A 24194-nucleotide genomic window follows, 5' to 3' on the forward strand; every position below is an offset into this window, starting at 1 on the left:
TAATGTGAACCAGTTCGACCCGCGTTCCCCGCCCCGCCCCGCCCGTTCTCCCCGCACTTCATTCGGCTCGCATTTTCTGAGTAAAGTAGACGTGTAGCATGAGCGACATACAAATAGAAACTTTAATTACGCTTGTCCAAGAGAGACCTGTTCTGTGGGACAAGACCGAAGATGTCTATAAAGACAAAAACTTAAAGTTAGCAGCATGGCGTGAAGTATGTTTAATACTGAAACCAAACTTCGATGAACTGGAAGAAAAAGAAAGAAAACAGTACGGTGAGTTTTTTAAATATTTTTATTGATAAAAATGCATTCACAAATTTTAATTTATAGCTGCTGCCTGCCACGGAACGGAACCAATATCCGAAACAAAATAATTAGTAAATGCTGTCCGTATAGCATTGGCATTAGGGCCACCTCGAGTCGACCCATTTCGATCCACGGGTCTCGTTTCTTGTTCTTGTCCATTTTCTATATTTTGGTAACTTTCAAAATTTATACCGTCTTTTTCTCTAACAAAATTATGTAAGACTGTACAAGCTTTAATTACTTTAATTGCTGTGTCTACGTTCAGATCTATAGGCCGATGGAGTATTCGCCACTTATTTGCTAGAATACCAAAAGCGCACTCAACGTACCTTCGTGCTCGACTTAATCTATAGTTAAAAATCTTTTTATCATTATTCAAATGTGTACCTCCATATGGACGTAGGAGATTAGGTGTTAAAGCAAAGCCTTCATCGCCAACTAGTATAAACGGTAATTCCTCGTGCATGTTTGTATGAAGTGGTCGAGGCTTTGGTACATTTAAAGTACCATCATTGATTTTTTTCCAAAATATACTATCCTTTAATATAGTGGAATCGCATTCCTTGCCATACGAGCCCACACTGATAAAAATAAATCGGTACTCTGAATCGACAATTGCCATTAATACAAAAGAATAATATTCCTTGTAATTAAAGAACATAGAACCACTCTTGGCTGGCTTCAAAATTCTAATATGTTTGCCATCTACTGCTCCAATACAGTGAGGAAAGTTGGCTTTTCTTTCGAATCTTAAAGCGATGTCCTCCCATTCTCTCTCAGTATCAGGCAGCTTAAGAAAATCTGTCTGTAGGCTTTCCCAAATGACGTTGCTCATTTCTTTTATTATTTTACTTATTGTCGAAACGCCTACTCTGTATGAGTAATGTATTTCTTTGAATGAACATCCTGAAGCTAAATATCTGAAAAAAGTGTATTTTGTTACTACATATTACATTATATGTCACCAATAAATAAATTCAATTCTGATATTTTTTTATTTATTTCAGGAAAACTGGTTTCAACTAAATGGAATAATATACGAGATTCATGGCTTAAGACGGTGAAAAAACAAAAAGATGAGTCTAAATCTGGATCTTCGGCCAAAAAGACACGAAATTATTTATATCACGAGCAATTAATGTTTTTGAAAAAGGTCTCCGAACCTCGACCGCCTCATGAGTCGGGTTCAAAAAAAGCAAGAACCGAGACTGAAGTAGGCATGGAATCAGATTTTCGTTCATCTTTAATTAAAGATAAAAGAACAATTGATAATAAAGAAGTAAATGAGAAGATGTCAAAGTTTTTGGATTCCAGAATGAACCCAGAAAAAGAAAACCATCATCTTTCTTTTTTCAAAGGCATTATACCAGTCTTGAACACTTTAACTATCGAAGAGACTTTAGAATTTCAAGCCAGCGTCCTGACAATGTTGCAAAAAATTAAAAGTAGGAATTATGAGAGAGAGAATTACGGACATTGGCGTCATTATAATCAGATGACCGGACCAGATCAGTATACTCGCTCTGGATACTACACACATCCTAATCAACAGGCGACACCTACGCAAGATCAACACTCTGGATACTCTACAACACCTATACCATCAACTTCTTCCCAAATTCCAGTGAATCCAGTTTCGCCAACAGCATCTACTCATTCCATATACTCCCAAGAGTCAGAATATTTAGATTTTGAAGGGTTTTAAATTTGAGTACAAATAAATACTTAAGTGACTAATTTGCATTTTTAATTAATAATTATTTATTGTCAAAAGAACACACACACACACTTTACCTTAAACAAATGGCCAATCTTTGTTCTGGGCAAATACATTCTCTAAAACTTGTATTTCGTACTCTTATGCCTGGTGAAAGTCGTCCCAGTAAATCGTCAAAAGTGGTTGTTGTCATTCGAAAATAATTGAAGAACTTTGATCCGTCACTTCTAAGTTCACCCATCAATGTTTCAAATGTCCCTAGTGTAAATCTTTCCCGTAAAATAGGATGTACCCAATACTTTCTTCTTTTATTTTGCCTTCTGTACCACCACCACCACAACACAACAATTTCGTCGTCCATTGTGGGCACAGGTCCAAATTCAACTGAGGTGCTTTAAATGTGAACACTCTGTCCGGTGTCCGGTTTCCGGCAGATCTGCCGGTCCGGCATAGTGGGAACCCGGCCTTAGTGTTCCAAGATATGATTTGCAGCTAGGTATAGGAAATTCATCAAACATGCACAAAATAAATCCATATTTCAGTAGAAATTCCAGCGGCTACTAAAAAGCTACTTTTGGTTACATGTGTTATAAAAATGTAATTTGTACCAAATATACGAGAACATAATAGTTAAAAAAAAATTACAGCATAATTTCCTCAATTTCGACCATTTTTCAAGTTAAGTCACTTTTGCCCAGCTGGTCTTATTAGCAGTTCACAATAATGAGGGAACTTCTAACAAAACGTCAAGGCTTCGACGTCACTTTCAGGCGTCAAATGCCCTAAAGTAGCCATATTTCTAACTCCCGACCCAAAAATAGGGGTGTTATAAGTTTAACGTGTGTATCTGTCTATCTGTCTGTGGCATCGTAGCTCCTAAACTAATGAACCGATTTTAATTTAGTTTGTTTTTGTTTGAAAGGTGGCTTGATCGAGAGTGTTCTTAGCTATAATCCAAGAAAATCGGTTCAGCCGTTTGAAAGTTATCAGCTCTTCTCTAGTTACTGTAACCTTCATTTTGTCGGGGGAGTTATTTTTTGATTTACACTTGTTCTTTGTATGTACATAAGTAGAAATTTAAGCTAGAATAATATTACTTAATAGCCCATAGGCTAGATCGTAGTAGCAATAACGCTGTCAATAATGGACCTTTAGGGCAGAAAAAAATTCACGTAACCATAGCCTAATATTTGTCATACCGTCGATTTGAGATCAAAACGAGAGTTCTCGCACTCTAGTTCACTCTGCCCGTGCTCAGTAGTGAGCTGGCAATGGATTGATGATCTCTCTCTCTATAGTCGTATTCCTCATTACTGAGGGTGGTGACTCCTTTCCATTAATACTATAACGGTAGGAGTTCTCTTGGGATAATAATGCGGTGGGTTCCCAGATCCTTCCGCATACAACTTGACTAAGAGAAACGACTCTTAGGTTAATTTACAGTTATTATCTCATGTTAGAGATAATAGCGTGAACTCCGAGGCACGGAGGAGACGAAAAGGCCAAATTCGGACCTCTGAAGTCGGTCATCCATCCATTTACCGACTTGGGTCAACGTTGCTTAACAATCGCAATCGATTGATATGCGTTGTTACAACTAGGCCACGCGTCCCAGGATTGATGATGACCAGCCGGGAATCGAACCCGGAACCTTCCCTTATAAGAGCACAGTACACACAACTACGCCAGGGTGCTCGTCATTCAACATTTCGCAGTGCCAGCGAGACAGATTTACGATCTTTGTGAAGACTTGTACTAATTTTACACCCTTTGTATTGCAAAGTGGGTTAAAAGGGCAATCTGTTTTGATGTTGCTTCTTTTTTGGCTTTGAATTTGACTAAAATAACTCAAAAAACAGTAAGTAATAACCTATAGAGCTATAGAAAAGTAAATTTTAAAATCAAAATACGTACATAATCAAAAAGTTATTTGACGATTGAAAAATCGGCCCTAAGTAGATATTACATAAGGCCGATTTTTCAATCGTCAAATAACATTTATCTAAGGAATAAAATTGACGTTTTGACAAACAAAAACTGTCAAAACCTCAGTTCCTCAGATAAAAGTCAGCCCTTAGTCAAAAATCAACGAGTGAAAAGACAATCAGAAATCGAACTGATAATCTCAATCGTAAAAATATCCACATGAATGTAAGTTCATGAAAAATTTCATTCTTTGAATTTCCGGGATGAAAAGTAGCCTATATGGTCAAAATCTGTTAAAAACGGATGGACCCTAAAATAAGCTAACAGAGAGACGGATAGACACGCTTTCGCACTTATTTTAATTAAAATTACCAGTAGATAAATTAACAAATTACTTAAATATAATTTTTATATTAAGGACCATAGATTCGTTATATATTATGTACTTACTTAATTGTTTAGCTATAATTGCACAATTAAAGAGAATTATCAGTTGTATGATGTAATAGAGGATGCCTGCGGTTTCGTCCGCGTGGATTTCGGTTTTTTGTAAATCCCGTAGGAACTCTTTGATTTTTCGGGATAAAAAGTAGCCTGTCTTTCCCCGGGATGTATCCCAAGTCAAAATACCAAATTTCATTAAAATCGGTTCAGTGGTTGGGCCGAGAAAACGTAGCAGACAGACAGACAGACAAACACACTTTCGCATTTATAATATTAATAAGTATGGATATTATGGATAGTATGGATGTCTGGTCTGTAAGCGGACCCTCTTATGAGATCAATTAACTAATTAGAACAATTACTCGATTGGTTAATACACAGAGTTAACGTGGCTGGGTGACCACTTCCTTTCCAGTGGCAAAGGTTAAGTGACTGTGACTCAAGTTTGAGCTTTTTTTTTTATTCAGATACAAATTAGCCCTTGACTGCGATCTCACCTGGTGGTAAGTGATGATGCAGTCTAAGATGGAAGCGGGCTAACCTGGTAGGGCTATGGCAGTTTTCCTTTGGTTTCTACACGGCATCGTACCGGAACGCGCACGGCTTTGTCGGTAGGGTGGTAACTAGTCACGGCCGAAGCCTCCCAAGTCCCACCAGACCAGACCAGATATTTAGAAATTATAAAATTCCAAACCCCTGCCGGGAATCGAACCCGGGACCTCCCACTAATTATACCACAGCGCTCACCAGTGCGCCAGGGAGGCTATTTTACTTTCTATCCCGGAAAATCAAAAAGTTCCCACGGGATTTACAAGAACCTAAATCCACGCGGACGAAGTCGCGGCTGTCAGCTAGGTTCAGTACATTTGAGAGCACATTAGTATATTCGGGCTACGCGTCTAACATCTGTCGTAACGGGATACAAGATGGCACGTGCCAGCTTTTGCCGCGTTTACTTTTATTGCTTTTTGTAGGATCACTCATGTTCGTCTGTCTGTCACAAAGGTTGTCGCTATTAGGATAAAGGAATAAATAATATAATGACAAGGATGGATGCAAACGATCAGCTTTGCATACAAATTTTATTATTAGATATTGCAAATGCATATCTATGCATAGGTATAGTGCCGTTTTTAAAAAGCTAAAGAAGGTCTTTTTAACCGACTACGGCAAAACCAAAAGGAAGGGTTATTGCTATTGTATCTAACGGGATACCAAAGAGAAAAAAAAATAATAAATTATTTCAACGTTAGAAAAACAATCAGGTAGAGACCCTATAATTCAACGTATATTAAGAGTAATCGGGGTTTTTTTTCACAAAATTAGCGAGCAAACGAGCAGGCGAGGCGGGTCACTTGATGTTAAGTGATAATAGTCGCCCATGAGCAGCGCCAAAGGAACCACCGGCTTTTCAAGAATTTGGGCTCTCTCCAGCTCGTAGCTGGAACACATAAAATGGAAAAAAAATAGTTTTAAAAATAATTTTGAACTTTAAATTTGAACAAAATATTGGATTGCCGTCGACGACTTCATTAACATTTTGAAACTGCAATAAGATTACGAAATGAGCACAGTATTGCAACATACCCTCACATACAGTGGGTACTGGGTCGGTAATGGTAATAATAAAAGCCATCAAACTCCAAATGCCCGATACCAGATGCGCACGCGCCGCGCCGGAAGTGATGTGGAAAGCGGCGCCCATACACAATCAATGGCTTAGAGTCGGCGCACGCGGGCCACTCGCCACTGCCCTTGCGGCCGGCAACCGCCGCCAAGAAAAAGCCGCCAAGAAGTCAGATACCGCTCCTAAGGATGAGATCTATACTACGCACTTTGACTTACCTCAGACTTAAGACACAGTTAAAACGAAACAGTTATACCACAGATTTAACTGTTGTTATATCGTTGGCATAAATCTGTCTCGTTTTAACTGAAACTTAAGTCCAAGCAAAGTCAAAGTGCGCTCTATAGTTTGCAACCTAAGCTTACGACTTGATGAATCGAAGCAGGCGTTACTTTGTAAAATTCTATGGTAGTACAAACAAGGAAAAGTTTATCACTACCCATATTATAAATGCGAAAATGTGTTTGTATGTTTGTTGGTTTGTCCTTCAATCTTGTCGCAACCGAGCAACGGATCAATGTGATTTTTTGCATGGTTATAGTTAAAGACCTGGAGAGAATCATAGGTTTTTATACAGGTAAATCATAGAGCTTTCTTGGAATTCAAAAAAAATAACTCCACGCGAACGTTGTCGCGGGCATCATCTAGAATCTAGATTCTAGTTTAATGAATAATGATGGCATGTGTCTATGCCGCGTGGCCCGTTTGCGCAGGCCCTTAGTTGGTGGTACAGAAAAAATCCCACGTGCGCTTGTATTATTGACATTTTGTGATGCAAAGATGCTGCGAACACCTTGGGGCGTTGGGGTCTTCATTTTGCGAGGGATCGCCAGATTATATACCCTAAAAGAATTTTAAAATATTTGCTAGTGGCTTAGGTAATGTTTAACTGCACAGTTGGTGTGGTGCTAACTTTGTCGTTAATGGATCATGAGGTCTCGGATTCGACACCCGTATTGGGTTAAAAAAAACCGGCCAAGTGCGAGTCAGACTCGCGCATCGAGGGTTCCGTACTCGGATATTTTTTCCGACATTTTGCACGATAAATCAAAAACTATTATACATAAAAATAAATGAAAATCTGTTTTAGAATGTAGGCACACGTAAGGCCCTTTCATATGATATGGACACATGGTAGGTATAGTTATCTTTTTTGAAATTTAAAAATACTGATTATTTTTTCATTTTGGATTATTACCTTTACGTGTGCTAAAATACCTACATGCCAAATTTCATGATTCTAGATCAACGGGAAGTACCCTATAGGTTTTATTGAAAGACACGACAGATGAACAGACAGATAACAAAGTGATCCTATAAGGGTTTCATTTTTCCTTTTGAGGTACGGAACCTTAAAAAACGTCGAGGCGTCGACGTCACTGGCAGGCGTCAAATGTTATCTACATTTGACGCTGTGTAGGCGGCTGTGAAACGACAAGGTCCTAGCCTCATATTTGACAGATGTCGATTCAGGATCAAACCGAGAGTTACCTCACTCTAGTTCACTCTGGTACTCAATAGTTCAACGGAAGGCCTGACAGCTACAGTGTGTGAACTGTGATGGTGTTCCATTGACTTATTAAGGCTTTAGGTAACAATTAATTCCAAATTCAAATTCAAAATACATATTTTTATTCAATTAGACTTTTACAAGTTCTTTTGAATCGTCAAAAGCATCTACCACTGGTTCGGAATGCCTTTCCTACCGAGAAGAACCAGCAAGAAACTCGGCGGTTGCTCTTTTCAAAGATTTGATATACAATATCATGCCATGTATAAAAGCAATTGAAGTCCTGCGCATTGCTGGAGCGATTCCGCCATCAAATTCCAGACCTCTTGAAGCCAGCAATGGCAGACCTCAAAGCTGTCGGGTCGTGGGACAGATGCGCGCCGCCACCTTGCGCGAGCCTGCGCCATCTGCGCGGCCAGTGACCTGCGCGAAAGCGGACCCCTTCATTCGCCGAACAATACCCATTACCCACCTACCACAATACTAGTGCACAATGGGTACCTAATAAACACCTTGGATTTTTAAGGGGACCTTTCAACTTTCCAAGAGTCGCCGAAAATCACTACCATCACACATCCATACTGAGATTATAAATGCGAAAGTGTGTCTGTCTGCTAGCCTTTCACAGCTCAACAGTTCAACCGATTTTGATGATATTTCGTACAGAGTTACAGCGACAGAAAAACTTCATGTCATGATTTACTTCATAATAATCCATACTAATATTATAAATGCGAAAGTGTCACGGCCCAACCGATTTTGATGAAATTTGGTGTAGACATGGGCTACCTACCTCCCGGGGAAGGACATAGGCTACTTTTTATCCCGGAAAATCAAAGTTCCCACGGGATTTCGAAAAACCTAAATCTACGCGGGCGAAGTCGCGGGCATCGGCTAGTTTCAAATATATTTAGTTTGTGTAAAAAAAATATTTTTTTTTTGCCAAAAATAGGCGTAACTCCAAACGTCTATTTGCAATTTTCACTTTACCGTTTTTGAATAAAAAATCTTGAATCACAAGCAAAACTCATTCACCTGGAATCTCTCGTAGTGAGGTGCAGTTAAGAGGGAAAGGGTGATAGGCACAAATAACGTTGTTTCACTCACCTGTGGAAACAGCACTATTTTTAGGTTCCTTTAGTTTCCACCCACCAACGAGATCTCGCTTCGATGAAACGGACTCTTAATTGCTTTATGCGTCTCAGGCTGTGTACTATAGAGCGTACTTTGACTTTGCTCAGGTTAAAACGAGACGGGTTTATGTCAGCAGTATAGCGCTGTCTCGTTTTAACAGTGTCTTAAGTCTAAGCAAAGTCCAAGTGCGTTCTATAGATCTTAGCCTCAGGATCGAACCCCCGGTCCCCTGACTAGGAGGCCGAGGTCTTAACCACCAGGCAGCAGGGTAGAAAGGCGAAATTCCGCCGCACAGCCCGACAAGGTCGGTCGCGGACACCGTCAACAAAAAACTACAAAAAAAAAACATTTCGCATCTGTCGCTTTGGCACGCGAGGGGCGCGTGGCTGAACTTTTATACGCATTTATATGCGTTTACATGCTTTTGTATGTCTTTGTACCACCTATGGTACTTGTGGGCGAGCCTATGCATTTATTTGGCTTTGTGTGAAAGTATAAAGTAGGTATTTCATCCATATCCATACTAATATTATAAGTGCGAAACTGTGTCTGTCTGTCTGTTAGCTTTTCACGGCCCAAAAGTTGAACCGGTTTTGATGAAAGGTACAGAGTTTGCTTACATCCCAGGGAAGGGAAGGACATAGGCTACTTTTTATCCCGGAAAATCAAAGAGTTCCCACGGGATCCTTAAAGGTCCATCCGTGTGACCGATTTATTATATGTTTGGTTCAAAGGTAGTTTTCGTCCCAAAAATTGACATAGGCAACTTTTTATCCCGGAAAATCAAAGTTCCCGCGGGATTTATAAAAAACCTAAATCCACACCGACGAAGTGTCTAGTTTGACATAGATTAAAGCGTTATTCGTAACAAATCTATAGATATAAATTTTATAGATAGCTCCGAAGGCATTATCTAGTAATACTATCCTTAGCCATCTAGGTTAGGACGCCTCCATCTTCGACTGCATCATCACTTACCACCAGGTGAGATTGCAGACCAGAGCTAATTTATATCTGAGTAAAAAAAGCCTACGTAACTTGACGAAGAATGTACGTATGTAAATGTATAATCTATTTATATACTTGACAAAATATAAGTAAACAAAGTACATTAGGTACTCAATTGATATTTAATATTTATGTATTGCAAATAATAATGTTGTATTGTCCAGTCATTACGTACATTCAAAAAAGAAAATGAATTTGCGCTTCTAATTTTTTAATATGTTGTAGGGGATACCTAGAAAAGCTTAACTTGAGATTGTCGACCAAGCTTTCCTAGGAGCTTTCGCCGTCATGTTGAAAAAAGGGGTAAAATTTGTTTCTCGGCAATAACTCGGCTATCCGATGAGATTTCGAAAATTTTCGAATCTCATCGGATAGCCGAGTTATTGCCGAAAAACAAATTTTAAGCGTTTTCCAAGATGGCGGCGAAAGCTCCTAGGAAAGCTTGGTCGACAATCTCAAGTTAAGCTTTTCTAGGTATCCCCTACAACATATTAACAAATTAGAAGCGCAAATTCATTTTCTTTTATTTGCCTTTTTTTCGGACGAAATGACTGGAATATTATGAATCCACCTTTCTAATTGTTTCCACTAGGAATGCATTCGCAACTTTTTCATCTTCTTTCTAACCTTTGGGAGACAATAAAAATAGACGCCACGGAATCGAAGCCGCGACCTCTGCGCCCGGGCTGTAGGCACTGGCAGGTGCGACAGGTGGAAAAATAATGATAATTACTTAATTCGCCATTATAATGATTACTAGAATTTTAGAGAGTGGTCCATATATTTTTTTACTGTTACATATTCTTTCATTAACCAACTCCAAAAAAGGAAGTTGAAAGTTGTTTCTTACCCGACTGTCGCAAGCCAATAGGAAGGGTTATGATTTTAGCAGTCTATGTATGTATGTACGTATGTATGTATGTATGTATGTTTGTATCCAGTTTCTAAGTGTTCCACCGTAGCGCCTAAACTACTGGGCCGATTTTGATGAATGAGGTCAGAGATGTCAATTGATTCGTTGTAAAGGTCCGGGTGACATAGGCTATACTTTTTACGAAAAAGATGACCTAACTGAGGTTAAATCAAAAAAAGTGGAGGTCTCCAAAATTTTTTTTTGCTATTCTATCGAGTGGGGTGTCAAATGAAAGAGAAGAAAATTCTGAGCTCATGAATATAAATGTAGGTACAACAGCATTAACATAGATTGTAGTTGAAAAAAGTCTTCTAATTTTTTAATTTGTATGAAAAAAAAGTTCCCATGGATCTTTGAGAACACGTATGTATACAAAACTCTAATTTGGACTTCGTCTGTGATGGCGTTTGCTGGCGCGCGTGCTGTGCTTGTTTGGAGTGTTTTTTTTGTTAAGAGTGGCTGGTTTTTGTGTTAGTTGGTATATTTTGGTGGTGGAACTGACTGGGAAGCGCTCTAAAGGGGCGCCGCGCGTATGTCGGCGGGCGCCGGCGCAGACGGAGTCCATACTTGTATAAATTCAATAACTTGAAAATATCACAAACTTGACATTGGCTAATCAGAGTAAAGCCAGATTTAAAGAAAAAAAAAAAAAAAAAACTCTAACTTACGATAATGATTTTAAAAACGAATTTCTATTGGCCAAAGAGTTTTGTGTTCGTGAATTTCAAACCTGCCTGTAGTTACTTCTTGCAATTTTTTATCGTCTATTTAATTTTAAATATCGACTGTAATACAAGCGAAACAAAGCATAAATTCCTATGATAATAGAAACTTGAATAGTTTATCCATTGTTACTAATTTGAAAATTTAAATTTGGAATTGCTAACAATCTTCAGTTCTACATAGTCCTATCTCTGCACTCTATTCATTTAATATCAAACTCTATGACTAAGAAATAAAGTTCAATTTTGGTAATCAATAAACAGAATAGAAAAAATACTTCAGTACTCGTAACAAAACAGCTGACGATCAGCTGTGGCGACTACCTGTCATTCTTTTATTTTTTTCAAAGCGCACGTGTTTTTCGCGATATAAAAGGCAAGTATGAAATAGACACGGAAATTGAACTTTATGTCAAAGGTAATAGAGTGTAATTTTTAATGTATTCAAAATAGTTCTTTGTGCAATTGAAGAATTCGCTTGCGCAAAGAAACTATTGTACGCGCTGACTCGACGCGAAATGGTAAAAGTTTTTGAAAGGTTCTTTCTATTTCGGAAATCATATGGGTTCGCAGTCAGCTGATTTGGTTGACAAAAGGAATAATGAATACGGTAAAGCCATGGTAAAGCCATGGTAAAACCACATACAGGATGATGCATGGCAGCGACGCGCGACGGCAACGGTGTTGGCAGGATGTAAAAGCCATAGCGGTGATAACCCAGTGGTTAACACGTCTGCCTCGTATTCGGGAGGCCAGGGGTTGGAACTATTCGATTCAGTTCACCCCCGCCATGTTACTATCGAACCGCGTGGCATCACCAAGGACTGCAGCATCCCTACATTGCATAGTTCATAGTCGAAATCTCAAGGGCTCGTATGAAGCGATTTGCTTCCTCGTTTCTAATACGCACCGCTAGAATATGAAATGCATTTCCGGCTCCCGTTTTCCCCTGTAGCTTATAATATTGGTACATTCACAAGAAGAGTGAATCACCTGGGCAGGCGCACTCCATCTTAGGCTGCATCTTCTCCTGTTTGATGTGACTGCAGTCAAGCGCAAGCCCATTTAGTTATAAAAAAAATGGATTCCTTTTCAACAGTGAAGGAAAACATTGTGAGGAAACCTGCATGCCTGGGAGTTCTCCATAATCTGTCCATAATGTTCACAAATAGAATATAATATTATAACATAAACATCCACTAAGAAAGGATTTTTGAAAAATCAACTCCTAAGGGGATAAAATAGGCGAACGAAGTCACGGGTATAAGCTAGTTTATTATAATTTCTTTGTTTATATACTCCATCATAAGAGCCGAAATGTCAATCGAAATTGGTCCAGCTTTTTGTTTTCTATTTTTAAAATTTCAAGTTCTGTTCACCAGCTGTTTACAGCTCCGTCAAAAACTGCTTAGCAACTGAGTAAAACGAAAAAACAGGTAAAATTCCTTAGTTCAATTTAAACAGCGATAAATTTAACTTTCACACATAGAAATAAGGTTGAAAATACAGTGAGTTTTTCATTTGAAACGTGGGAAGGTAAATTGAACTTTGCGATATTGGGATAAGGTTGAAAATTGAGTGAACTTAATATTTAGCTTAGAACAGCTGATTATCAGCTGTCGCAGGTACGTAACAGGGTTTGGCAACCTCTGTGACACAGTGTGATGTCGCCTAGCAACGAAAAGTACCAGGTTCAATTTTTACCGGGCTCTCATGTCATCCGTCGCGGGAGGGTTGGGCGCAAATGCGCCGCCCATGATTGCCGCCCACCTGAGATATTAAAAAAAAAACAAAATAGTGAGCAGGTGGGTCACCTGATGTTAAGTGATTACTTCTGCCTGTGAACATTTGCAGCACCAGAGGAACCATCAATGCATTAACAGCCTTTTAGGAATTTTTTGGTCTGCCCCATGAACAACCCCATGTTGTAATGGGAACACTCTGAACGTAGTTGGTTCCACAGTTTGTATGTGGTAGGAAAGAAAGGATTTGCAGGCTGATTCGCTAACTCAGTGTCTAAGACTGAATAATAGCCACCAAGATCATTTTTTAGGGTTCAGTATCTCAAAAAGAAAAACGGAACCTTACAGGATCACTTTGTTGTCTGGTCTGTCTGTCAGTCTGTCGTGTCTATCAAGAAAACCTATAGAGTGTCTGGTTGAACTAGAATCATGAAAGGCAGGTAGGTAGGTCTTATAGCACAAGTAAAGGAATAAATCCGAAAACCGTGTATTTGTGGTTACATAATTAAAAAAAAATTAAAATGTGTTTCAATTTTCAAAGTAAGATAACTATACCAAGTGGGGTATCAAATGAAAGGGCTTTACTTGTACATTCTAAAACAGATTTTTATTTATTTTTATGCATATTCAGGTTTTTGATTTATCGTGCAAAATGATGGAAAAAATACCTGAGTATGGAACCCTTGCGCGAGTTTGACTCGCACTTGGGCGGTTTTTTAACCCCCGACCCAAAAAGAGGGGTGTTATAAGTTTGACGTGTGTATCTGTGTATCTGTCTGTGGCATCGTAGCGCCTAAATGAATGAACCGATTTTAATTTAGCTTTTTTTGTTTGAAAGGTGGCTTGATCGAGAGTGTTCTTAGCTATCATCCAAGAAAATCGGTTCAGCCGTTTGAAAGTTATCAGCTTTTTCTAGTTACTGTAACCTTCACTTGTCGGGGGTGTTATAAATTTTTAATTCATTGAAAACCATTCTTCTATGAATAAATATTTTAATATCACCCAGTGAAGCAGCAATGGAGAACCAACCAACCTCAGTGGCTGTCATTAAGTGTTAGACATTGAATTAGTGAATGACCTAGCTGGTGTTAAGGGGTGGTGGAAGTGCACCCACTCCGATATCAGACAGGCCCGATAGAGGTCAGCCCCGGAAAGGGGAGAATAACAACTAGGGACAACTTTCCAGCCTAGATGTGAAGCAATTGCCGGCCAGATAATAATAGAAAAGACAAGATGAAGACTTAGGGTGAGATCTATAGAGCGCGCTCTGCCTTTGCTTAGACTTAAGACAGAGTTAAAACGAGACAGAGCTATATCTCTCAGATAAATCTGTCTCGTTTTAACTCAATCTTAAGTCAGAGCAAAGTCAAAGTGCGCTTTATAGATTTCAGCCTTAGACTTCCTGAGTGATTTTAAAAGGATTAGGTCCTAGCAGAATCCCTTTAAATTAAATGAGGTTGTTAATTGCCATTTTGGCTGAGACTTGTATACTTAGTAAATTTTCTTCCATTTGTGAGGAACCAATAAACAAGTGAATTCGAGAAAAACTTACATTGCAGTTTGTACAGTTACACAACGATACTAACCTAACCGTTTTGAAACTCACACTACTTTTGAAACAAAGAATACTTTTGCCAAGTAAAATATTTATAATTATTTTGACGATGAACTAAATAGGTTAGTAGGTACGAGGTACAGTGTGTTTAATTTATTAAATATAACATGATGATAGTTAGTGCCATTGATTCTTTCCTTGTCAATGATAATAGTAACAAGTGTAAATTAAAAATTTATAACACCCGCGACAAGTGAAGGTTACAGTAACTAGAAAAAAGCTGATAATTTTCAAATGGCTGAACCGATTTTCTTGGATGATAGCTAAGAACACTCTCAATCAAGCCACCTTTCAAACAAAAAAAAAACTAAATTAAAATTGGTTCATTTGTTTAGGCCCTACGATGCCACAGACAGATACACATGTCAAACTTATAACACCCCTCTTTTTAGGTCAGGGGTTAATAATAGAGTTATACTAATAGTGGTAGTAATAGTATTCACTAGCACAGCTAATTGCTAGCAGGTCACTTTATTTATCCCTTGTGATATTAAAGGAGGAGTAACAGATCAAAGTGTATTAACTCCACCTACCGAATTATTCTAATACAGAACGGATTTTTTATCTATTTCAAACCTTGAAAACTTATGTCAAATTATGACGCATCAAACTGTATTACTTTTTATTATAAAAAAGAACCAAAAGTAGTCACCGTTTCAAACGATATTAGATCCAGGTTCGTTGCCATATCCAAGTGTATTAAATTTTGTCGCTAGAACAAAGTGTGTTACATCCATAGACATCAAGTACAAGTCATTTCTGAACGCAACAAACTATATTGTTTGTGGTCACTTGTCACTCGATGTCAATATGACAGGAAACATTGGCGGTTATGTTGTCACTGTTGTTGTGTTAATGTTTTTTGAATAATAAAATAGATTTGTTATTATTTTATGGTAATAATCGTATGTAAATATGGAAGAATCAATATTTGTTGGAGAACATTCGGATGGTTCACGAAAACGGCCACGTAATAAAAACCTAAGAGCTCGGCGTAAAGAAGCAAGGTAAGTGTTGTTCGCACTTGTGTATTTTATCACAGCATTTATAGTAATTTATTTTAATGGGTTATTTGCCTGTTTTTGTTTATGTCATAATGTTTATTGTTTCAGATACCGTGATAGTGATCCGGCTTTGTTAGCCTTTAATCCACCATGTACACATACGACAAAACGGTATTCTTGCTGTTTGATTTCTATGAATTACCTGATTTATGCGAAACAAAAAATGTATGACGCCCATACGAAAATTGAGCAGGATAGGCGATTGTCATACATGTTAAGGGTTTCAGGCACTAAACGATCTAGGCCAGTAGCAAAGCCTAAAACTAAGTCCAGAAATGCTAAGAAATTCTCCGTTAAGTATTACATTCCTGTCAAACAAGGGAAAATGATGCCTGTTTGTGCAAAGTTTTTTCAAAAGTTGTTTAATGTTTCTCAAACCAGAATCAACTCAATTGCAAAGGGTGTTTTTAGTGGTGAAGGAGTTCATGAACGGAGAGGTGGAAATCACAAGGCACATCTGTATGCCCAGAAAAAACAGGCCGTTATTGAATTCATTTCTAAACTTGAGGGTAGTATAAGTCACTATAATCGCCTTAAAAGCAAGCGCATATATTTGCCATCCACGTTGTCAATAAATAAGCTTTACAAAATTTACAACAGTCAAGCCAATGAAAATCTTAAAGTTAAAAAAACTTTCTTTGCCACAATATTTTGTACAAAATTTAATATTGGCTTCGGAACTCCTGCTGTTGATGTTTGTAGTTATTGTAAAAGGATGGCGTCTGCCATGAGAGCAGAAACTGATACACAAAAGAAAAACAGTTTGATGCACAATTTGGGAGCTCATAAGTTACGTGCCAAGACATTTCATAAGTTACTAAAAGCAGACTATTCTGATAGTGTCAGACTTTGTTTCGATCTTCAACAAATTCATCCTCTTCCTAAACTGAATATTAGTGAAGCTTACTATGCTCGGCAAATAAACTTTTATACTTTTTGTATTGTTGACCTGAATATGCAGGATTCACATTTTTTTACGTGGACAGAAACGGAGGCCGGAAAAGGCTCAGTGGAAATATCCTCTGCTATACTATCATATCTACAAACATACAATTTTGCCGAATCCAAGACCAAATTGAGACTGTTCTGTGACGGTTGCGGAGGGCAGAACAAAAACATGCATGTCGTTCATAGTTTATGTTGGTGGCTTTTTACTAAAGCTCCTGTACATATTGAGGAAGTTGTTTTGTTCTACCCTGTAAGAGGGCATTCTTATATGCCTCCAGATCGTGTCTTTGGAGTGGTAGAAAAAGAATTGAAGAAGAGAGAAGAAATCATCACACGAAAAGAATATACACAAGTTTACTCTGAAAAAGGAAAAGTCCATGAATTGGGAAAGGAATGGAATACGCTGGATATAAAAAGTCTATCAGAATTCATGAAAAAGATGGATGGAATCAGAGATGCTAAAAGGATTTATATAAAAAAGACAATGGTAAGAAACAAAGCAACAAGGCAACTTAAACCAAGAATAGATGTCAAAATGGAAAATTTCTACAATGCTGATACTGGAAAAGACTATGGTCCAATTATGAAAAGGGGTTTTAAAATTGAAAATATACCAGAGCCTGCAATCATCAACAATAATAATTTACTAAATCAGGCAAAGAAAAATGATGTAAACATGTTACTGAAGAAACGTTTTGGAGAGGAATGGCAAGATAATGGGGAGTTAGAATATTACAAAAAAATTATAAACAGTGATGGTGATGGTGTTACCGATTCAAATCAAGAACAGCAGGAAATGTGTGACTGTTTGGAAGAGGAGGATGAAATAAGTAAATTTTAGTTCAGTGTGTAATAGTCTTCACACCCATGTCAAACTGTATTAAATCCCAAATGTGCCACATCAAACAGTATTATTTTATGGTTAATGCATCAATATGTATTAAATCCAAAAAAATATGTAAAATTTTATTGATAATTAATAATAAGAAGTATGTGGATTTCAGTTTTATTTGCTGATTTGACTTCCAATAAACCCTATTACAATACAAAGTTGTTTGTTTTTGTCCTCTCTTAAAAATATTATGGATTATGCTTTTATCTCAAAAGTTACATTAACGGAGTTAAAACACTTTGATCTGTTGCTCCTCATTATTTAAGCATCTCAGGTCACAGCCAAGTTTTAAAATTCAACAGGCCTCAGTTTTCATTCTGAGAAGAAACCATGATTTTTCAGTTGTGGACAACATTTGCAGTAGTTTATTTGAATTAAAAAAATAATATTTCTATTAGACACCTCCCTGAAACTTCAAATACTTAATAATATTATTTAAATAAGCCAAACACTTGTATTTATTTAATACAATAGAATCAAATATGAAAGTTTGTAGGCTTAGTTACCAAACTCCTTTAAAACAAAGTCTGGTAGAGACACTACAAAATATCAATTTTGCAAAGCAGTTTCTAAATAGTTGTATTAGTAGTCTTAAGACAGTTATTTACTTGTATACTTTGTCAATATAAGGATATTTAGTTATATATAACAATAAGGAGTTTTAGTTTTGAAAATATCAAAATAAACCTTCCAAGGTCCCTATTTCAGATAGCACTAGTTCCAGGTCCTCCTAGTAAGAGATATAGGTTATGCAAACAAGTCAAAGTGTACACATTAGAATCTTATTAGAACGCCTTGTTTACATGGTTAAAGTACAATTAGCGTCACTCACCTGGCATAGCGCTGCCGGTCTGCCCCATCGCGCCCGGAAACTTTACACTATCACAAAAATGTTCATAGATTCAACACACTAAACAAAAATGTTGGTATTGTACTTAGTTATCACAATTATTCGTCTAAATTGAGTCTAACGAGCATCCGTCGGCACATTACTTGCGAAATCGACCTCTGAACTTTACTAACACGCGTTTTCATTTAATATCCACGATTAGTTTCATGTTTTCACGATGGAATTCAACAACTCCAACGTCGATATTTCTAATTGGAATCTATTTACTTATTCGATGAGTTATGTAAATACAAACATTGTTTCACTATCAAAAGGATTACGCGCGATATTTTGCCAATGTACCTACTATTGGTTCTATTTATATTAAATTCTTACATATTAAATAAAACATTTTCTAACATTACAACTCTTGCCAAATGCAAATGCCAATTTTGCCATCATTATTTCGCGATTTGACAATAGGAATTTGACAGATACCTGCCCCATTGTTCTTTTTGCATTTTTCTAGTTCTAAAGTGAAAAGTGAGAAATGAAACATGATTGAATAAGTGAATAATAATTTGCCTCTTATAAAAAACTAGTAATAATTTCGACTGCTAAAATTTAATATTAATAAATTTATGATTTAAAATTTTATTAAAATTGTGCTGCAGTGTTGCCAGATGTACGATAAATAAATCTCGTACGATGACGAGATTTAGCAGTCCCTGTACGAGATACGAGAAAAATAAAATCTCGTACACTTTTGTACGAGATTTTAACAATGATGACTGCTTGCGCCAAGTTTTCTAGCGAAAATAATTACAAAATGAAAATAATACAATAAAAGATCGACTAAGCCCATCACTAGATTCATTACCTCAACCTAGTATAGTAGTACATAGTATATAGTATAGTATAGTCAATACTCAATAGTATTGGCGTCACTCAGAAAAGCAGGTATTATTTAAATATTTTTATCGAATTATTGGAATGTCCTCTCCAAAACCAACACAAAAATCACAAGTTTAATGTGTAAGGTTATCCGAGAGTTTTAATCTAAACAAACTAATGCCAAAATAAATAATTTAATTAGAGCGTGATTGCTATCACAACATCTAATTATTCAGTTCACAATCCAAATACCGAAAATATGCGATATCGCTCCGAATCTCGGAAGGAGACTGGACTAAAACCTTCAAAACACCCGTATTTATGCAAGTTCAATCTTGTTGGCCGCCTAGCAACAAATTGTATGACATCGAATGAGCGAAATATCGATTTTATCAAACTACCTGCATTAGATAAATAAATAATTTTATATTATTTTTGACAACTCAAATCAATTTTTAAAAATAACCTTACAGTTCGGCCGTCCTGAATTTAACACGTCCTCGTGTTTCTAGTCAATCTTGTCATGTCAGTCGCGGGCTTCCTTGCCCTAAGTCAAATCCAAATCATGGGCTATCCTGCCCTCCGTCAAATCATTAAAACCTACACTTGAACTGCCGAACTCTCAGTTTTAATATCAAATCAACAATAAATCCAAACGACTAACTTCTCATTCGATGTACACGAAATCTGAACCACTTATTGCAAATTACTTTCCAATTCACAAAAGACTAAATTCTTTAAAAAAAACTAAAAATTTTAATCACCAAATCAAACTCAATTAAAATTTTAATCAAATGTGGGTTGTTTAAAAAAAAGATACCAAAGCGAAATTAAGGCAACGTGAGACACGTCCCGCTTCTGAATTATTGGCGTCACTCAGAAAAGCAGGTATTATTTAAATATTTTTATCGAATTATTGGAATGTCCTCTCCAAAACCAACACAAAAATCACAAGTTTAATGTGTAAGGTTATCCGAGAGTTTTAATCTAAACAAACTAATGCCAAAATAAATAATTTAATTAGAGCGTGATTGCTATCACAACATCTAATTATTCAGTTCACAATCCAAATACCGAAAATATGCGATATCGCTCCGAATCTCGGAAGGAGACTGGACTAAAACCTTCAAAACACCCGTATTTATGCAAGTTCAATCTTGTTGGCCGCCTAGCAACAAATTGTATGACATCGAATGAGCGAAATATCGATTTTATCAAACTACCTGCATTAGATAAATAAATAATTTTATATTATTTTTGACAACTCAAATCAATTTTTAAAAATAACCTTACAATAGTATTAAAATGTCTATTAATTAGATGGCGTATTAATTACTGTACTATTCCTTTCATTTGAAAGCCCCACCTTCAAGGAATGAATATACCTACTCTTTTTTTCTCTCTCATCTGGCTTTACAAAGATTAGCCAATGTCAAATTTGTAGTTATTTGTAACAAGTTAGTTAAACTATACAAGTATGGACCCCGTCTGTGCCAGCGCTCGCCAACATACGCACGGCACCCCCTTAGAGCGCTTTCCAGTCAGTTTTAACAAAAAAAACACTCCCAAAAAAGCAGAGAACGCCCGCCAGCTAACACCAACACAGACGAAGTCCACCTACTCTTTGAGCCTCAATAGCTTAACCGGTAAAGGAGTGGACTGAAAACCGAAAGGTCAACGGCTCAAACCCCGCCCGTTGCACTATTGTCGTAGGTACCTACTCCTAGCACACGCCTGACGCTTAGTTGGAGAGGAAAGGGGAATATTAGACATTTAACATGGCTTTAAAAACATTCTTTTTAAAAAAGAAAAAAAAAATCGAAAGCTAGTAGGTCCCACAAATTGCTATTGCGCTGAAACCATGTCTCATTAACATCAAAATTACGTCATTTTTACGTCAGCCGAAATAAAAACAAAAATATACCATCAGCTCGAAACTTCAGCCTAGTGCTGACGTCACTAAACTGTAAAAATGCAGATATTAGGAGATTTTTAAATTTTAAACTATAATCTTCATCAATAAAGTTGTACGAGAAAAATCGTAGGTCTATGTACGAGATTATATGTTCCGAAAGTACGAGATATTTGACATCCATGGTACGAGAAAACACTTTCGACATCTGGCAACACTGTTAATTGTTATGCTGTTGTTTGATATTTAGTTCTTGCGTCCGCCATTTCGGGTCTCGGCGTCACCATCGCTAAAAAAAGAATGAATATGGAAGGAATTGATCGAAACGCCCTCGTTGAGAAAAATTAGAAGCTGCTCTGCATCTTATTAGTTTCAGCAACATGCCGCCACCTGATAAGAAAAGTGTGAATAAAGGCAAAACCATACTGCAAACTTATTTAAACTCATTTGATAAGGAAAATGAAACAACAGCTACTGTTATTGCTGTTAACGGAGGTGGCGATGAAGCTGATACAGGAGTTACTTACTTTGTGGATGAGGAATGTCGGTACTATTACCAGCCATCTGGAGATAACCAAAATCTGGTCTCTCTACCTACTGAATCAGAAGCAGACGACAGTCCAGAGATACCACAAGAAGCCCAGATGTTGGTAGATGGAGAAGCCTATCATACGGTGACATTAGTGCCCTCAGAAGAAAACGGCGAATTGAGCTATGTATTGGTCATGCAAGAGGAAACAAAGCCAATAATGAATATTGATATTAAGGTAGATCAGGATGAAGAAAAAAACAATGATGTGTACAAGTTTGACGAAGAAGAAGAAGAAGAGAAAGAGCCTGTAATAGAATGTGCGGATGAAGTTGAGGAAACTATAAAGCCCAAAAAAACTTTTGGAACGAGAAGGAATAAGCATCTTCGGCCGATTTTCACATGCAATTTCTGCCCATATTCAAGTCACAGGCGATACCTTCTACTACGCCATATGAAGACCCATTCGGAAGACCGGCCGCACAAGTGCAACCTTTGTGAACGCGGCTTTAAGACCACGGCGTCATTGCAAAACCATGTGAACATGCACAATGGTGTTAAACCACATGTGTGCAAATACTGCAAAAGCCCTTTCACTACATCCGGTGAACTGGTGCGCCATGTGCGGTACCGGCACACGCGCGAGAAGCCGCACAAATGCACCGAGTGCGACTACGCGTCCGTCGAGCTGTCCAAGCTGTGGCGGCACAAGCGCTGCCACACTGGCGAGCGCCCCTACCAGTGCCCGCACTGCACGTATGCATCGCAAGACACATTCAAGCTGAAGCGTCACATGCGGACGCACACTGGCGAGAAACCCTACAAGTGTGACCACTGCAAAATGTGCTTCACACAATCTAACTCTCTCAAGGCTCACAAACTCATACACAATGTATCTGAGAAGCCAGTGTTCCCCTGTGAATTGTGTCCGACAAAATGCGGCCGCAAAACGGATCTGCGTATCCACGTGCAAAAACTGCACACTTCGGATAAACCGCTCAAATGCAAACGGTGTGGAAAATCATTCCCAGATCGGTATTCTTGCAAAGTACACAATAAGACTCATGAAGGTGAGAAGTGTTTCAAATGTGAGCTGTGTCCGTATGCATCGACCACGCTGCGTCATCTCAAGACACATATGCTGAAGCACACAGATGAAAAACCCTTCCTATGTGACCAGTGCGACCAATCCTTTAGACAGAAGCAATTGTTGCGACGTCATCAAAATTTGTATCACAATCCCAACTACGAACCAAAGCCGCCTAAGGAAAAAACTCACACTTGTCATGAATGCAAGCGAACATTCGCTCACAAGGGGAATCTAATCAGACATCTGGCTATACACGATCCTGACTCGGGCCACCAAGAGAGAGCACTGGCCCTCAGGTTGGGGCGGCAAAAGAAAATCAAGTTTGTGGATGCCAATGTTAAGACGGACGATTCCGACAATGAGTCAGAGGAGATTATGAAGTTGGACCTCGGCGACAACCAGCTGGAGCGCGGCGAGCTATTGACAGTGGCCGACGACGACGGCCAGCAGTACGTCGTGCTCGAGGTGATCCAGGCGGAGGACGGCGACACGCAACTCGTCTCGGCGCCCGACTACGAAGAAGAAGAGGAAGAAGAAGAAAACAAGGATGAGGAAGAATTAGACAAGAAAGAAATAATTTACGAGCAAATTAAACAAAAAGGTTTGGATAGAACAACCAAGCTTGAATCAGATGTGGACACTTGCTTCGGGTTTGATGAAGACGAAGAACCAGAAGAGGAAGGATGGTATATCCTACAATGATAAAATTGTACTGCGTTTAGTTTAGTCAGTAGTTTGTATCAAAACAAGTACCTACATTCTTTTTGAAAGAAATTATGTTGTTTGTAGTTAAATAAATAAATAAAATAAAAATAAAAAAACCTTATATTTATCAATAGTTGACAAAAGAAAAAATTTTTATTTTTATTTTAAGGACCTCTCATCGAGTAAAGGCCACCTCCAGATTTTTCCAGGTCTTCCTGTGTAGAGCCTTTTTTCTCCAGTTTATACCTCCTGTTTCTTTAATTTCATTCTCCCAGCTTTCTACAGGTCTACCTCTCTTCCGTTTCCCAACTGGGTCACGCCATTCAGTCACAGTCTTTGTCCATCTTTTATCTGTGAGTCGAATAACATGACCAGCCCATTTCCACTTTAACTTCATGGCATGTTTTAATGCATCAATAGCTTTCGTTTTTCTTCTTATAGCTGCATTTCTAGTTTTGTGTATTCTACGCAGACCAAGAATGCTCATATTGGCCTTTAGTTTCTCTGTAATAGCAAAAAAATATGTTTTGAATCTTCTACTATATTGTATCCAGTTCTTCTGATTTCAGAGAGGCCAATAATATCATACTTAATATGTGATATAGATTCTTTAAACTATAAGCCTTTCTTCCGACAGGAGTGATTGAGCATTATAAGTGCAAAT

The 24194-nt window shown here is 37.9% G+C and overlaps 4 protein-coding genes and 1 long non-coding RNA gene across 5 annotated transcripts; 4 read left to right on the plus strand and 1 right to left on the minus strand.

The window, feature by feature from the left end:
- Positions 1 to 277: 277 nt before the first annotated feature.
- LOC123878518 (protein ALP1-like) lies at positions 278 to 2493 on the minus strand. The gene is made up of 2 exons (XM_045925731.1): positions 2104 to 2493; positions 278 to 1229 (listed from the first exon to the last, which is right to left on the minus strand). The coding sequence occupies exons 1-2, from the start codon at positions 2385 to 2387 to the stop codon at positions 323 to 325; spliced, it is 1191 nt and encodes a 396-aa protein (XP_045781687.1). The 5' UTR covers positions 2388 to 2493; the 3' UTR covers positions 278 to 322.
- LOC123878525 lies at positions 1236 to 2108 on the plus strand. Its single transcript, XM_045925743.1, has one exon. It carries the CDS (start codon positions 1268 to 1270, stop codon positions 2012 to 2014), a length of 747 nt encoding a protein of 248 aa, XP_045781699.1. The 5' UTR covers positions 1236 to 1267; the 3' UTR covers positions 2015 to 2108.
- A 10372-nt stretch (positions 2494 to 12865) lies between the features above and the next one.
- On the plus strand, positions 12866 to 21261 carry LOC123878536. The gene is made up of 3 exons (XR_006798840.1): positions 12866 to 12876; positions 14730 to 14733; positions 21124 to 21261. It is a non-coding gene; the product is annotated as an uncharacterized LOC123878536 (long non-coding RNA).
- On the plus strand, positions 15164 to 17826 carry LOC123878511. Its single transcript, XM_045925721.1, has 2 exons — positions 15164 to 15674; positions 15780 to 17826. The coding sequence occupies exons 1-2, from the start codon at positions 15583 to 15585 to the stop codon at positions 17518 to 17520; spliced, it is 1833 nt and encodes a 610-aa protein (XP_045781677.1). The 5' UTR covers positions 15164 to 15582; the 3' UTR covers positions 17521 to 17826.
- Positions 21262 to 21456: 195 nt separating the features above from the next.
- On the plus strand, positions 21457 to 23611 carry LOC123878510 (transcriptional repressor CTCF-like). The gene has a single exon (XM_045925720.1). The coding sequence runs from the start codon at positions 21587 to 21589 to the stop codon at positions 23525 to 23527; it is 1941 nt and encodes a 646-aa protein (XP_045781676.1). The 5' UTR covers positions 21457 to 21586; the 3' UTR covers positions 23528 to 23611.
- The last annotated feature ends 583 nt before the right edge of the window (positions 23612 to 24194 follow it).

Source organism: Maniola jurtina, chromosome 26 (assembly GCF_905333055.1).
Source record: "Maniola jurtina chromosome 26, ilManJurt1.1, whole genome shotgun sequence".
Classification (NCBI taxonomy): domain Eukaryota; kingdom Metazoa; phylum Arthropoda; class Insecta; order Lepidoptera; family Nymphalidae; genus Maniola; species Maniola jurtina.